The sequence below is a fragment of the Lampris incognitus genome, chromosome 7, assembly GCF_029633865.1.
Source record: "Lampris incognitus isolate fLamInc1 chromosome 7, fLamInc1.hap2, whole genome shotgun sequence".
Lineage (NCBI taxonomy): Eukaryota > Metazoa > Chordata > Actinopteri > Lampriformes > Lampridae > Lampris > Lampris incognitus.
The window spans coordinates 55,018,145-55,035,266 of record NC_079217.1 but is presented as its reverse complement, the minus strand read 5'-3'; the positions used below and the strand labels follow the sequence as shown (position 1 = coordinate 55,035,266).

Below are 17,122 nucleotides of genomic sequence, written 5' to 3'. Positions count from 1 at the left end.
TTTGGACAGAGTAGGGTGGTAAGTCTCTTGGCGCATCTCCTGTGACCAAATTGAGCTTAGCCTCCCTTTGGAAAAGCCAAATGTGATCCTGCTATGGAGAACACAACTAATGATGCCTGGTTATGGTGGCTGTAACTTTACACCTCACTTGTGTTAATGTCTCCTATAGAACCAGCTACCCCCGCTACCCAGCGAAAAAGAATACCATTTCGGTCAGTGATGAACTAATATTACATTAACTCTAGAGGAGCACACAACTGTTGCTGCTTTGGATCGAATTTCACATGAGGTCAATTATAGATTAAAGCAGGGCCCTCTGCATTGTGGCAGTGCCATCTCACATCCATATGTGTAAAAGTAAATTCACATTGACCTTCTTTTAAGGTAGCTGCCCTTAGCCGTGGACACATGATAAGGGATAGAAAAGGACTGTAATGTGCAGCCAGCCAAAGAGAAGTTGAGATAGCAGATGAGGTATTACAGGCCACATGAAGGAAAGAAAAAAAAGCATTTAAAAGTGCTCCCTGCATGTGCACTAACTGCAGGATGTCTTTTCATCACAGTCGAGAGGAATGTATTTAGAGACGCTGCCACCACCCAATTCGGTGTCCTGTTGGACACCAAAAAGGGTGGTGGAAGCGTGGCAAACTTGATGAGTCAATATGCGTGCGGGAGGTTAATAGGTGGGTTAACGGGTGCATCCTGGAGCCCAATGCTTTGAAATGATAGAGATTACTGTAGACTCGAGGAGCAGCATAAACGGCTATGGTGAAAACAATCTTTGTGAACAACTACCGGAAAAAAGCAAAAGCTAGATTGTTAAGGCAACTGTTTAAAGCTAAAGTTCGTAGACAATATAAATATGTAAAAAACAACAACAACAACAACAAAAACATTAGCACAGAGCACATAATGTGACCAAGTGGCTGTGAATGGAAAAAAACACAACAGCTCTATTCGAAATAACCAGCAGTGTTGTCACATGTGCATGTCTTTACAAGTCATGAAATAATACAGTCAGTAAATAACACACTTGCTCAGTGTTAATCAGTGCATGAAGCTGCTCATTGCAAAACGTGTTTTCTTTGAATAAGGCTGCTGAATGTATTATGGGTTGTGTAAGTTGCATATGATCACTTTTAGTGAGGATTCAGCTTTGCAAATGCAATTCAACAGATTCAGACTTATTTTTTCCTTCCCATTTTTCTCTTCAATTGTACCCGGCCAATTACCCCATTCTTCCAAGGTGTCCCAGTCGCTGCTGCACCCCCTCTGCCGATCTAGGGAGGGCTGCAGGCTACCACATGCTTCCTCCGATACATGTGGAGTCACCAGCTGCTTCTTTTCACCTGACAGTGGAGTTTCACAATGGGAGGATCACACTATTCCCCCCCCCCACCCCGAATAGGTGCCCCGACCAACCAGAGGAGGTGCTAGGGCAGCAACCAGGACACATACCCACATCCAGCTTCCCACCCGCAGACACGGCCATTTATGTCTATAGGGATGCCGGACCAAGCCGGAGGTAACGGGGATTTGAACTGGTGATCCTCGTGTTGGTAGGCAATGGACTACACATCTGTGTTACCCAGATGCCCCAGACTCAGACTTTTTAAGAAGGAAAAAATAAAATTTCAGGAGAAATGTTTGTGAACAAATCCTACCATTTCTGAATCCATCATCCTCGCTGTCATCTCCTAGGTGCTCTGAAGCTGTCAAGAAGTCCTCCTCTATGGAAGAGATGGAGCGGTTGGTGTCATCATCCATCCGTTGTCCAGCTGCACGGCCATGCGGTGTTTGTCGGTCCTTCCCCCATTGTAGGCTGATCAGGAACTTTTTGATCTCAAAGATGATGCTGCTTAGTTGAGTTGGGCGTCTCTGCCCTGAACACTGCACCAGACACACATCTGTCCCTCGCTGCTGCTGCTGCTGCTGCTGACCCTGACCAGGACATGCGTAAATACATATTATGCACATGCAGACAATCACATACATCACATGCACAAATATGCACACACTAACACACACACACACACATACAAATATGCCCAAATACACACTGAACATTTTTAAAGGCACAGATGATGACTTTAAATATCCAAATCAAACCATCTGACTTATTTGTTTTTCCTGCCTGTTTGTTTTCCTTAAACATATTGATATAAACATTGGTTCCCTACTGATAAATGACAAATTGCCAGCGCAAGGTTATCTGGCTGTGTACTGATTTTAAGAGGGTGTGATTTTAACACTGGTGTGTGTTATCAAAGTTTCAGCTCAAATAAACTGACCTCAACTAACAAGTGGCCTTTAAATTTTCTAAAATTTCTATTCAAAATTTCTTTGAAATGCCCCCAGACAGTTGCTAAAGTATGTATTTATTATATCTAGCAGCTGCATAGGCATGGCCGTGTGTGCAGATAATCAGCAGATGGATCCACCAGTTCAAATGTTGGAAAAAATAGGAAAACACACATTACGTTATTTAGTGCTCAAATATCTCTGGGGGGGTTGGGCATTTTAAAATGAGGCCCCAACCAATGGTTAAGAGTGTCAGAATAAAATACACTGTGGCAAAAACAAACCAAAGCTACCATAATCTGTACCATTTCCCCTTTCAGGCATGAACTAGCATTGTGACAAAGTATTCTGCCCCCATTCCCCTGCACTGTACTGTTCATTTACACTATATTGACAAAGTTACCATCAAGAATGATGGGCCAATTTTTGAATCTGTAATAGAAAAGTTAAAGATTCATGATTTTTTTTTTAATCTGAATACAAACTGTTTTGGTTCCACATCTCTGCACCTATCAGAATTTAGCTTTAAATGCCAGCTAGATTGTCAGTTATCTGACGTCTTTCCACAGTCCTGCAAAGATGAAACGACAGAGGGACATTTTACATCAATAAGGTGATGAGGGACATCGTTTACAATGAATTCAAGTTCTTCCTTGGAAATGGTGTCCTCATTGATGGAGATATGATACAAATGTGCAAAACAGCAAATTGTGACTCTATCTTGCCCTCCTGGAAGACTGAAGTAGACAATGAAACTGCGTGGATGGATGCGGACTCGTCCTTTCAAACTCACCTGAAAGGGGGAATGTGGGTGAGGCTGGCTAGACACTGGAGGCTCCAGGCCACCGAGCAAAAGGATCTCATTTTCCTTGGGCTGTTGGACACTTGGTGATTCAACCAGCTTTGGCAGGTCAGGAGACACCAAGGCCAGTCTCTGTGCAAGAGATGCGAGCCACAAAATAGTCTTTAGGTTAAAGTAACATTAAGATTACACCTTATTTTAGGGGGTCAGAGGGGGTCAGAAATTACCTAGTAATTTCCTAGTAATAAGGTGGTAATTATCATGTAATTTCTTAGAAATAAGGTTGAAATCACCTTGTAATTTGGGTTAGGGTTAGGGTTAGCTGTAAAATTACCTGTAAAAACTATCATCCTATTACTAGGAAATTACAAGGTGATTTCAACCTTATTTCTAAGAAATTGCGTGATAATTACCACCTTATTACTATGAAATTACTAGGTAATTTCAGATCCTCTAAAATAAAGTGTTACCAACATTAACGACATCAAAGTATGCCATGCCCCCCCCCCTTTTTTTCCCGCCCCACTTTTCCGAGCCATCCCAATCTCTGCTCCACCCCCTCTGCCAATCTGGGGAGGGCTGCAGACTACCACAAGCCTCTTCCAATACATGTGGAGTCACCAGCCGCTTCTTTTCACCTGACGGTGAGGAGTTTCACCAGGGGGGTGTAGCATGTGAGAGGATCATGCCATTCCCCCCAGTTCCCCCTCCCCCCTGAACAGGTGGCCCGACCAACCAGAAGAGGTGCTAATGCAGAGACCAGGACACATACCCACATCCGGCTTCCCACCCGCAAACATGGCCAATTGTGTCTGTACGGATGCCCGACCAAGCCGGAAGTAACACGGGGATTCGAACCAGCGATCCCCGTGTTGGTAGGCAATGGAATAGACCGCTACCTGGACATCCGCCATGTCCTCTCTTTGAGTGCAAAACAGACATGCAAGACAACAAAATCCACGCTAAACAGTGAAATCTTTGTTTTTTTGTGAAAAGTCTTGTATCATATGTTAGGATTGTTATGCATCTGGCTAACTTGTCCTGAATACATGGAAGGTGAGCCAATGTTTGCAGCATTGAATGATAACTTTAAATAAAAGTGTGGATTAGAAAGCAGGGAGAATGGAGAGGGGGGTCGGATTCACCTTGATGCTTCTGTCATCAAGGCGGTCCATTTTCCGCTGGTCTTGGTTCACAAAACAGACCTGAGAGCGGGAGGGGAAGAAACAGATGGGGAGAGGAAAAAAGAGACAGAAGCGAGCGTTAAAGTAACAGTATGACCAAAGCTAAACTCATCCATCCATTATCAAAACTGCTTATCCTGGTGTTGCTGAAAAGCCCCTTGAGGGAAATTTGTAATCTGTGATGATGGGCTATACAAATAAAATTGACTTGACTTGACTCTCACATAATCCGACTGACCCTCGTCTACCTTCCCGCTCCCATGGCTCCTCTGTTTTACTATCCCATAATTCCCTGTGTCCTTAAAGGTGTATTCCCCTAATACTGAACATCACAGTCTCCTGCTCTGTCTTTTTGTTGCTATCCACCTCATTTTCTCTACTCTGCTCTCTCTCTCTCGCTCTCCTGCATCTATGTCTCATCCTCACTTCACTTGTAGTTCGAGGTTTAATGGTGTGTGATGGAGTCCTGGTGTTTGGTGTGAGGAGTCTGAGACTATCCAATCACTGCTACTTGATTTTCCAACACACAGCCTCCTGCAGAGTTACACATACTCAGTTCAGCTCCTGGTCCAGTGTAACTCACTATATACGTATGTACACTATAGCAGAGCGTGAGTCCTTCTGTACCAGGGGATTAAAAGTCTGTATAAAATCACCCATAATTAAAATGTATTCAGGTGTGATGTGAGAAAGTGCTTTACATAGTAGGAGGGTCGACTAAATCACACACGCACGCACGCACACACCCGTACAACATGCATGAGCAGCCATTCACTTATATTCGCATGCTTTGATGCACAAATGCACCGGTATGACTATAGGTGTGTAAACACATCTACCAGTGCTCGACTGAGGTTAGAACAACATATCACGCTCCATGCAGCACCGTTTTTCACCTTTTCTTTCCTCCTTTCTCCAGCTGATGTGGTGCCTGCTACTAGCAGGCCTCGATAAACAGTCTTACGACTCGCAGTGCTTCTCACTGTCAAAACATCCTGTGTAGATGCGGCATGAAGACAGTGTCCCTAAGCTTTGCCCATCTCTAAATCAGCTCAACGTGAGACACTAGCATACTGTATGGCACTTGCTGTTTTTTTATTTAACCTAAACCTTATTCACCTTATCCATCCTATGCACCTGTTCTCCCACTATCTCCTTCCTGGATTCAGGGGCAAATAATAACTGATTTAAAATGATGTTACATCTCAGCTATTTTGAAGTACTTTTATGTGAGCTACTTTTGGTTAGATTAGCTCTGCAGTGTTATCTAAAATGCATCATGATCACATGAATCAACAATTATTCATCTTTTTTGCAGTTATTCTTTGTCAAATGTAATGTCATTATTCAGTGTGTGCAATGGAGCCGCTGAGTTCAGTTAGAATGAGGGGATTTCACCGTCATTACTAATCTGCTATGATCCAGCTCAGGAAATACTTTCCAGTCCAATGTGGTAACCGTCACATTTTAATAGTGGCAAAAAGGTGTATTGAAGTAGGTTTTACAAATGTACGTTTACCCATGGTGGATGGTGACAGTGAGTTTGAAGTGGTTGGGCATCCGGGCAGCGTAGCAGTCTATTCCGTTGCCTACCAACATGGGGATCGGCGGTTCGAATCCCCATGTTACCTCCGGCTTGGTCGGGCGTCCCTACAGACACAATTGGCCGTGTCTGCGGGTGGGAAGCCGGATGTGGGTGTGTGTCATGGTCACTGCACTAGCGCCTCCTCTGGTCAGTTGGGGCGCCTGTTCGGGGGGAGGGGGAACTGAGGAAATTGCGTGATCCTCCCACGCGCTACGTCCCCCTGGAGAAACTCCTCACTGTTGGGTGAAAAGAAGCGGCTGGCGACTCCACATGTATCGGAGGAGGCATGTGGTAGTAAGCGGCCCTCCCCAGATCAGCAGACGGTGTGGAGCAGTGAACGAGACAACTCAGAGAGTGGGGTGATTGGCCAGGTACAATTGGGGAGAAACATTTTATAAAAAGTTTGAAGTAGTTTGGAAACATTTACCTGCCTCTGCTCGTTTCCTCCAAAACATGTATTTAACTACCAATTCGCTTGCTCCATTGTTAGATTTACCTTAGCAGCCAGCAAGCGAGTGGGTGGATAGAAAAGCTTTCTCATTTGCTAAGCGATTGTTCATTCAGGTTTGTGGAACAAGGACTCTTCTGTCAGAATGGCTGTTACATGTTAACACCATTCACTGGGATTGTTCTAAGCCAGTTACTGAAACCCAAGACAATGGGCCTGATTTCACTTCCCTTTTGATGAGACATGACTGTAGAAGTGCAAATTCTCTACTTAGCACGGGGGGGGGGGTTCACTGAAATGACCAAGGAGTTAACCTTTAACATGAAGTGATAGTTTAAGGTGGAGCATATGGAACTGCCTGCCTGCTGCATTCTTCAATACCTTTTCTGATACACTGAGGAGAAAAACAGAGGACAGTCCCGTCATCGGTGTCTCAGAGGCCAGGCAGGAAAGAAGTCTGATGTTTCATGAAGCAGAGACACCCAAACGCTCTCCCTCTCTCTCGCTCTCTCTCTCACATACCCCCCCCCCCACACACACACAGATGGTTCATAAGTGCAAAAGTAATCAAAGGCAGAGTGAGGAGGAGAGGAAAAAGAAGAGAGATGGGAAAATAAGAGGCAGGGGCCAGGGCAACATTTTTAACTGAGGTCCAGAAGCATAAGTAGAGCAGGTTTATTTTATAGCTGTACATTTGTACTTTTTTTCTTTTTACATTTTTTCTTGGGAAAATTAGTTTCAGACGTGTAATTTCCTCCATTCTGGTGTACAGTGCGAACAGTAGGTTTAAAAATTTTTTTTACAAAAAATAAAGAATAAACGGAAAAAACAACATTTGTATACAATGAATCATCATATTTTGAGAAATGCAATTACATTATATATGAATGTTTTGTCTCAGACTGGGTTGCATCATCATGCAAAATACAATCAATATTTGACTAATGTTAACTGATTAACAGTCAACAGGGAAAGGAAACGTTCTGGTACTGATTCGACTGTACTAACAAAAGGACGATGAACATCTAACATACATTTTACTGGAATATAAAACCTGCGAAAAGGGTCCATCATTTGACTACTCTGGTACTAATCCATACACGCCATGTGGGGATGAATATCGATACCATTTCCTTGTGTGGTTTTGAAAATCAATTGCTACGTTTACACGGACCCTCATATTCCACTAATAATCGGAATAACAGCCCAATCAGAGTAAAAATGCCTGGTGTAACCACCACCCTCGGAAGAGAATGGCCCTATCTGAAGGCATTTTCCATCAGGTTGAGAGGGATGGTGTAAACCTGGGGTGCCCATCGATCGCGGGCTGATTGCCACTCGATCGCGAGATGATTTTGAAAGATGGATTAAGATTTGGAGGAAAAAAATAAATAAAAAATCGGCAGTCCCTTGTGTTCACCGCTTGATTGACATCAATTCTGACTAACCATTAAGAGGCAAGGCTGACAGATCTGACACTTTAGTCGAGTGGTTAGCGATGTCTCCTGCGGTGCGGGCGATATGGGTTCGCGTCTCGGCCGCGGCAGTTCCTGTGGTTGCCCCCCAAATTCGCTACAGTATGTTGGGGATCATGCATGAGTACATAGTAGATGGGATTAAAAACGCAGACTTTCCGGCCATTCAGTCCGACGAAACCACTGACGTATCAACGCAGTCTCAGTTAGTGCTTGTGTAGCGGGCACAATAAGCCACGCCTTGTAGGGGTAGTAATAGTACTTATTTACCTTGAAAGATTAGGTTAATGAAGGGGTCTGGGTCCCCATTCCCAATGCAATTAGTCTCAGTACCTACGTTGGCAAGTATGTGGATGCCTTATCCTGATGAACAGAGTGGTTAGTATGTTACACCCTATTAGATATCGTGAGGTGGGCTTCACGCTAAGGTATTTGACACAGCATCCCCTGACATGTAGAGTGTATGCTGTGCTATGGGTCCAGCTCAGCATAACCCGCCCTCCCCAGAACCAACAGGACAGTTGAGACGCCCCTACTCCAAGGTAAGTACACAACTCCAAAATACTTATAAACCCTCAGGTAAGTATTGTAATAAGCCCTAAACTCCAAACACAGTAAAGATGAATCAATAGGCAACAACAATTGAATGTAATACTATAGGATGATAATAATAATATAGCGACAGGCATGGGCGCAAGTCCATGAATACTGGGATGGCATCCAGCGCTTTACCTGTGCCCCCGTCCATAGGGTTAGTGGTTGTGTCAGGAAGGGCATCCGACGTAAAATTTTGCCAAATCAATATGCAGATTGACAAGACCATACCAGATCGAACAACGGTCATTGGCACTGTGCCCTCACAGGGTCCTGGTGGAAACTGTAAAATCTGCTGTGGCGACCCCTGAAAAACAGGGAAAAAGCTGAAAGAAGGAGACTATAGGATGATAATAGCAAATAAATAAATAAATAAAATGGAAAAAAAACATAGAGTTTGACTTTCTTTGTATACACAGTATCTCTTGGTATACACAATGTCAACACAACCTCACATGAGAAACTCACTCTAAATGTTGAGTCTCAAAACCAATTAATGTTCAAACATAAACAGTTCGGTTCGTTTTTTGAACACAGTCTAGCAATGAGTAATAACGAAACTGACACAAATACCAGTCTGATGACTCCTGGGCACACGAGATGAGCCGTTGGAGAGACGCCTGTACGGCAGGGCAAACCACGTGACGTGCGTGTAGTCTACGTGACTCACTGTAGAAGTTAAATGGCGCCAACAGCAATGCAACGCGTCCAACGTTCACACTGCTGTTGAAATAACTTTCACTCAGGCAGCAATCTTCAGTCACAAAACTAGAAAAACACGACTGTCCTCCGCGTCCTCTTCTCAGCATCCAACAGTTCACCCGAACGCGCGCAGTCCCAGTACTGAGAACTAACAAGCCACTACGACCAGTGAGCTAGCTAGCTTCACTGACTAATAGACTAACGTTAGTACTATAGGCTTATCCAGTGCGGTACTAAGCTAGTGCTGGAGAGAGTCCAATCACTAAACACTAATGTCTACTAATGTCTGCCTAGAATCCTCTTCGTGCCTCATGCACACTACAACAATGGCAAATGTTCCTCTGAAACTCACGGCACCGACGAAGCACTGACTTCCACGTCCTCAGTCCATTTCAAACACCACTGTTAGTCAGGGGAATTCATGCTAGCTGGTGGTCACTCGCAGCCTCCAAGCAGGACACCTTCTCCGACGCACCCCAGGAAACACGAATTCGTCCCAAAGGATTCTTGTAGACGGTAACACATTCACTCCACGTACAGTACGTCTCTCTCGCTCTCTCTCTCTCTCTCTAGATTTCGTATTTGTTCAGCGGCCAACACAGCCGCAAAGCTCTCGCACACCGCCTCTCTTCTTCTTTTTTCTCCTTTTCTCCCCTTCCCTCGGTGTGTTAGAGAGCCTCGCTCTGATTGGCTACAATGGAGGAGGCTCGCTTGATACTAACCCTATCATATACGACTATACTCAGAAAAGTTGCATACCCTACACTTGTACTACGTTATATTGGCAAATCACATCAGGTTCAGGAGCGTTTTTACAGTTTTACTCCCATACAGACTGCCAATAGCGAGACTGTTGCCGTATCGATTCTCAATCAATTGCAACACATCCTGCCAGAGAAGGGAGAGCAGCAGAGAGATAAAGTGATAGAAGGGACAGCAACAGAGAGATAAAGTGATAGAAGGGACAGCAGCAGAGATATAAAGTGATAGAAGGGAGAGCAGCAGAGAGATAAAGTGATAGAAGGGACAGCAGCAGAGAGATAAAGTGATAGAAGGGACAGCAGCAGAGAGATAAAGTGATAGAAGGGACAGCAACAGAGAGATAAAGTGATAGAAGGGACAGCAGCAGAGATATAAAGTAATAGAAGGGAGAGCAACAGAGAGATAAAGTGATAGAAGGAACAGCAGCAGAGATATAAAGTGATAGAAGGGAGAGCAGCAGAGAGATAAAGTGATAGAAGGGAGAGCAGCAGAGATATAAAGTGATAGAAGGGAGAGCAGCAGAGAGATAAAGTGATAGAAGGGACAGCAGCAGAGATATAAATTGATAGAAGGGAGAGCAGCAGAGAGATAAAGTGATAGAAGGGAGAGCAGCAGAGGGATAAAGTGATAGAAGGGAGAGCAGCAGATAGATAAACTGATGGAAGGGAGAGCAGCAGAGAGATAAAGTGATAGAAGGAAGAGCAGCAGAGAGATAAAGTGACAGAAGGGACAGCAGCAGAGAGATAAAGTGATAGAAGGAAGAGCAGCAGAGAGATAAAGTGACAGAAGGGACAGCAGCAGAGATATAAAGTGACAGAAGGGAGAGCAGCAGAGAGATAAAGTGATAGAGGGGAGAGCAGCAGAGAGATAAAGTGATAGAAGGGAGAGCAGCAGAGAGATAAAGTGATAGTGCAGGCTTACGACGGTGCGAGCGTGATGCGGGGACTTCCAGATGCTTATTGATCAATATGTAGTAGGCTACTGTAGGCCTTTGTTACGATAGTTTAGTTTAGCTTTTTCTCATTAATTATTTTATGTGGAACACTTTCTGTGCACAATATGCACGTCTATTTGTTGGAAACGTTCCCGCATTTGCGCTATTAATTTAATGAGATTTATATGGCTGCGAGTGATGTTTATGGGTGGAAATTTGATTGCTTTGTGAAATTTGAACTTTGATTAGTTGTGGCTTAAATAGAATATCTGTTTCAAATGCACAAAAAAGATCACCAATAGCCTATCATTTTAATTTAATTGTCTAATTCAATTAATGCATTTTATCAAGCCTCCATTACATAAATGAAATGTAGTGTCAGACAGTGACAGGCAAACGGAAAAATAAACGAGTTCTGTTAAATATATGCTAGTTGTTTTTATTTCTGTAATGTATTAGACGATTGGAAGTAGACTTTGTATGTTTCTTAAAAAATGATTAAATGATGTATCCTAGGGCACTAGACTCTTATGCCTGCTGTGTGTCAAGAAAAATTATAATTCTGACGCGCTGGATTCAAAGCAGCCCCACCTAGTGGAAAAGTCACGACACGCCATGAGCAGAGGCAAACTGTTGGAGAGACTTGGTGAGTTTTTGCCTGAAATCAGAGATTTTCTCAAGCTCGCTAAACGTGCCGAATATACAAAGCTAGAGGACAACAAGTGGCTTTTGGATTTGGCATTCCTAACCGATCTCACCAGCATGCTGAATGAGCTGAATGTAGAGCTACAGCGAAAGCTGAACGCGTTTAAAAGCAAGTTCTGACTGCTGTCAAGTAGGCTGCAATGCAGTGACCTACGAAACTTTGCTCACATGCAGGCAGAACTTAAACGTCAGGCTAACGACAAAGCACCGCTTGGTAATGCACATTATGAGGAGCAAGCTCAGAGCATCTTGTCAGAGTTTGATGGGCACTTTACTGACTTTGCATCCATTGAACCTGTTGCCAGCTATCTGTGTTTTCCATTTGGAAGTATTGATGTGGATGTCATTGCCTCCAAAGTGGCATCACTGTTACACCTGGACAGCCCTGCTGCGGAGAATGAGATCCTCACACTTCAAACTGACATTGAGATTACGTCCAGGGCAACACAAGGGATGAAGGGAGCGTTCTGGGAGCTACTGCTGCAGGAAAAGTACCCCAACCTCAAGAGACGTGCCATGAACTCCACAGCACTTTTTGGATCAACCTACCTGCGTGAATCTCATTTTCTCACATGAAGATCATCAAGTCGAAGCACAGATCCACAATGACAGATGACTGCCTTCTGGCCTGCCTAAGGCTTGCAACCAGCTGCTACAACCCTGACTATGAGAAACTAGCCTCCTCCCCCTAGTGCCAGCGGTCCCACTAAGGTAGAGAGTGACATTTATTTCTACTTTTCTAACAGAGAACTATACTGTATAGTACCTGTATTATTTTTTGTTTGTCCAGAGTGTCTCCCGGCCTGCCGCCCAATGACTGCTGGAATAGGCTCCAGCGTCCCCGCGACCCTGAGAGCAGGATAAGCGGTTAAGATAATGGATGTCGTGTGTATTGAATGGGTATTATAGTGTAGGAAATTCGGGGGCAGCCCGGGAACCGCCACAGCCGGGACGCGAACCCGTATCTCTCACTCCGCAAGCGACAACGTTAACCAGTCGACTAAAGGGTCCGACCCGTTAGTCAAGGACCAACGTGTCTACTTATCTATGCACGTTACCATAGTAATACGGTTCCATATGTGGGCTGGTAGATCTCGGCTGGCTGACAAATGTAAAAGTAGATCTTGGTTCAGAAAAAGTTGGGCACCCATGGTGTAAACCTTTGATAATCCGTTCAACAGGAAAATATTAGCGCCTAATAACCATGTAAAGGCTTAATCCTGTCGTTTCTCCCTGTTAAAATAAATATATCCTTTCTGCGCATGTTTGCCCCACGTGGCCGTAACATTAGGTGACGTAATGAGTTTGTTCCTGTATTATATTTAAAAAAAAGAAGATCGACGACGCTCGATCGGCTCTTTCAGTGCCAAATGTCACTTTTTATTGATTTCATTGATAGTTTTGTGAATTAAACTGTCTTTCAATTTTCTTTTCTTATGAAAACTTGTCGACGGAAGCTTGTTTTGCGCCCTGTCAGACTGCTCAGCCCGGCTTTAACAAGCGCAGCTGACGCTCAGCCAGCTTGCTCGTTCTGGTGCCTGTTTGGGAATATGCGAGGACGCTGTTTGCCTGTTTCGGTGGCATCTATTAGTCACCAGCCTAACAGATGCGTCGGCAGAGGGATTTATAACCATGTCAAAACACTTTCGTTCACAAAATAAAATCATGTTTACACACACACAAATGCTACCTCATACCATCGCCATTACTAAACACGTTAATCGTAAGAACTTTATTCAAATATTTCCGTCATTTTATTTTATTAGAGATTGTGTACATCGAGAGAGTCGAGCACAGAAAATCATCACATTCCATCTCCTTCCCAGACCCTCATCGCTGCTCAGCATCTCTTCCTCCCTGCTACCTTTTCCCATCCTCCCACACACAGCTGCTCTCCTGGCTTCCATAGCACAAGATCAGTCGTGGCCCTTTCTTGTTTCCTCTGCCTTTTTTCCTGTAAGCATTATCTTTACCCTGAACTCAAGATCCTAAAAGCCTCTGTCTGTCTGTCTGTCTGTCTGTCTGTCTGTCTGTCTGTCTGTCTGCCTGTCTCTCATAAATCAATGCATGCACAAATGCGGCATTGTAAAGTGTAATTCTCAAGTGCTATAAAATGTTGCATTGGACATCTTTGCACTGTGTCGTCTTTTAAAGGAAACATCGTCAGGACAGCTCAGGTTGGACAGTCTGGAGACAAAGCAAGAGAGGCAAGATTGAGATGGTTTGGACATGTGTGGAGGAGAGATGCTGGGTATATTGGGAGAAGGATGCTGAATATGGAGCTGCCAGGGAAGAGGAGAAGAGGAAGGCCAAACAGGAGGCTTTTGGATGTGGTGAGAGAGGACATGCAGGGGGCTGGTGTGACAGAGGAAGCTGCAGAGGACAGGAAGAAATGGAAACGGATTATCCGCTGTGGCGCCCCCTAATGGGAGCAGCCGAAAGTAGTAGTACTAGTAGTAGTAGTAGTTCGTCAGGACTCAGGAGTCTGCGTACTAACAAAGTTACTTCCATTGGCACTGGCAGCAGATGAAGCAATTATAATGAAGCAAATACGATGGCTGTGATGGGGCATCCATACATCGCCATGTACCATATGCCTTTCTGTTCCATGCATCTGCACTGATATATAGTCTCCAAATATTGCATCTCAGGGAGGGAGCACGAGGGTATAAGGAGTACGACAATCAAAGAAAACGGTAAAGGCTATATCTAAGTGTAATCACACCTTTTAGAAGGACACACTACTCTGCACCGCAGAATTTAAAAAGTGTAAACATCTGCTGTAACATCACATCCTCTGCGCACTGAACTTAACTAGACTACTTTGGCTCTTGGCTGTTTACAAGAAAAGAAACGTTCAAAGCCCATTGTAAAGCACTTATTAGGCTGCCAAGCTGAGTCCAGGCTTTGCTCTATAGGGCTCTTGCTGCTTGCTTAAGAAGGAGGCATTTGGATTTCCATTTTTAAATAATGCAAGTTGTTCAGCGGGTCATATACTTAAATGTTGTAGACAATGCATGTGCCACATAGATCATTTCGTGTCAACCACATTAGTTTCTTCTTCATACCGATAAATAGGAAACATTCTCTCTCTCTCTCTCTCTCTCTCTCTCTCTCTCTCTCTCTCTCTCTCTCTCTCTCTCTCTCTCTCTCTCTCTCTTGCTGTCTCACTCACCACACACACACACACACACACACACACACACACACACACACACACACACACACACACACACACACACACAGACAAATAGTGATTTCTTTTGCAGCCACTGGGTATTTTGGGTGTGCGTGGTGAGTGTAGTATATGGGTTTGAACATATACACGGAGTAATACGGTGGTGAGCCTATACTATAGGTAATACGACGAGAGGCCAGTAGGCGTGCTCTTAGGCGGATGCACGTAGGCAGAACTGAAGTCGGTTAGGATACGCATGCACGGTAGTTGTTCTTTGTTCCTGAATAAAGTTCATAAAAAGGACTACCCGCCAGTCTCCTCATCAGTATAAACCACAATATGGTGTCAGAAGTGGCGGCGTTTGATGTTTAATCGCCGAAGAAGACGAGAGACCGAGAGAAGAGAGTGGTGAGCTTGTTGCAAAGTCCCAGTTACTAAACGTGAACGTGTTAAGCCCGACGGCGCTAAAGTCAATAGAGTTTGGGGTTATGCTAACGCGGAAGAGAAAACAAAATGGAACAATTTAAATCACCTTCTCCGTTAGTATTAATTGGCAACATACGTGAAAACTGGCGCAGATGAGAGCAAAGATATAGGGTGTGCATGACGGCAACTGAAATGTCGAAAAAGGAAAAGGAGGTGCAGGTGGCAATATTACTGCACACGCTGGGCGAAGAAGCGCTCGAGGTGTACAACACACTGGATATAGCCAGGGCCGAGCCTGAAGACGTGCAGGTGGACCACATATTGCAGGCTTTCAGAGACTACTGTACGCCAAAGAAAAACGTGGTATTTGAGAGGCACCAGTTTTGGACATATGCAATGCAAGAACCGATGCACATTGACAAATTTGTCACAGAGCTAAAACACAGGGGCAAAGACTGTGAGTTCGGTATAACCGAAAATGACATGCTGAGAGGCAAAATCATTTTTAGTGTTACAGATAAGCATCTGAAAGAGAAACTGTTGAGAAAACCTAACCTGGCTTTAACTAAAGCCATTGATATTTGCAGGGCATCAGAGATAGCCAAGGAGCAAATCAACATAATGGCGTGCGCAAAGAAGGAAAATTAGGTGCATGCAATAACGGAGGCAACAAGACCAATAAGGCAAAATAAAGCTACTGTCAACAAAACAGCGTTCAATACTCATCATAAAAAGGAGAAATATGTCAACCAAACAAAAGTATGCAACAGATGCGGAAAGACACATGGCCCAAAAGCATGTCCAGCATATGGAATGAAGTGCAGAGCTTATGGGAAGGGCAATAACTTTGCCAAGATGTACAGAATGAAAGGAGTGCAAGCAGTGCAGACAGTCGATTCACTATTTGGGGGCAGTCTGGAGTGCACCCAGGTAAATGCAGTGAGTGAAGCTAGTGATATGCCATGGCGAGCTACTTTGTCAATTAGAGGAGTGCCCATCATCTTTAAACTAGACACGGGTGCTGACGCTAGTGTTCTCCCTCTAGAACAGGTCAGAAAACACAGTATTAAGAGCTTGTGGAGGTAACCAGATAAAGCCAGCTGGTAGCACCTACCTGAAATGCAGTACTGAGCGAGCAGAGTACAAGCTCCAGTTCTATGTCATTAAGCAGTCAGCATCTCCAATTCTTGGAAGAGCAGCATGTGAGGAGTTGAACTTGGTCAGACATTTTGATGAAATCAAGGAGAGCTCACCTGCAACCAAAGAAGAGTTGGTGAGGCAGTATCCAGAGGTGTTCCAGGGGCTTGGGGAGTTCCCTGGCGAGCATCATATTCACATTGACCCAGAAGTGACCCTGTGATCCATGGCTGCAGAAAAATCCCGTTTGCCATCATGGACAAATTGAAAAAGACACTGAGTCAGCTGGAAAAAGCTGATGTCATCACTCCAGTAACAGAACCGACAGTGGGTGAATAGCTTGGTAATAACTGAAAAGAAAAAATGGCTCACTCAGACTTGGCCTTGATCCTCGAGAGCTGAACAAAGCCATCAGACGACAGCACTACTCCATGCCGACACCTACAGATGTCCAAAGCAGATGGTCTGGCAAGAGAATATTTACAATACTCGATGAAAAAGACGGATACTGGCAAATTAAGCTGGACAGAGCATCGTCAATGTTTTGCACCTTCAACACGCCATGGGGGCGTTACAGGTTCAAGCATCTCCCATTCGGTATAAAATCAGCCAGCGAAGTCTTCCAACAGAAGAACAGTGAAACATTTGGTGACATTGTCGGTGTACAGGTGATAGCCGAGGATATGATCATCGCTGCGGCTGATGAGAAGGAACATGCCGAGATACTGCACAAGGTAATACAGACAGCCAAAGAGATGAATGTTAAGTTCAATGCAGACAAAGTGCAGTACAAAGTGACGGAGGTGAAGTACATGGTACACGTGATAAATCCTGAGGGAGTATGGCCAGACAGTGACAAAGTGAATGCTATTGTACATATGCCAGCACC

At 44.3% G+C, this 17,122-nt stretch overlaps 1 protein-coding gene across 1 annotated transcript in view; it reads right to left on the bottom strand.

Moving 5' to 3' along the window:
• sphkap (SPHK1 interactor, AKAP domain containing) overlaps positions 1 to 17,122 on the bottom strand; it is a 94,341-nt gene that overhangs the window by 53,771 nt on the left and 23,448 nt on the right. The window contains exons 4-6 of the mRNA XM_056282894.1: positions 4,249 to 4,308; positions 3,095 to 3,235; positions 1,665 to 1,926 (exon numbers count right to left, since the gene is read on the bottom strand). Coding sequence (XP_056138869.1) covers positions 1,665 to 1,926; positions 3,095 to 3,235; positions 4,249 to 4,308 — 463 coding nt within the window. The remainder of the gene's footprint in view (positions 1 to 1,664; positions 1,927 to 3,094; positions 3,236 to 4,248; positions 4,309 to 17,122) is intronic.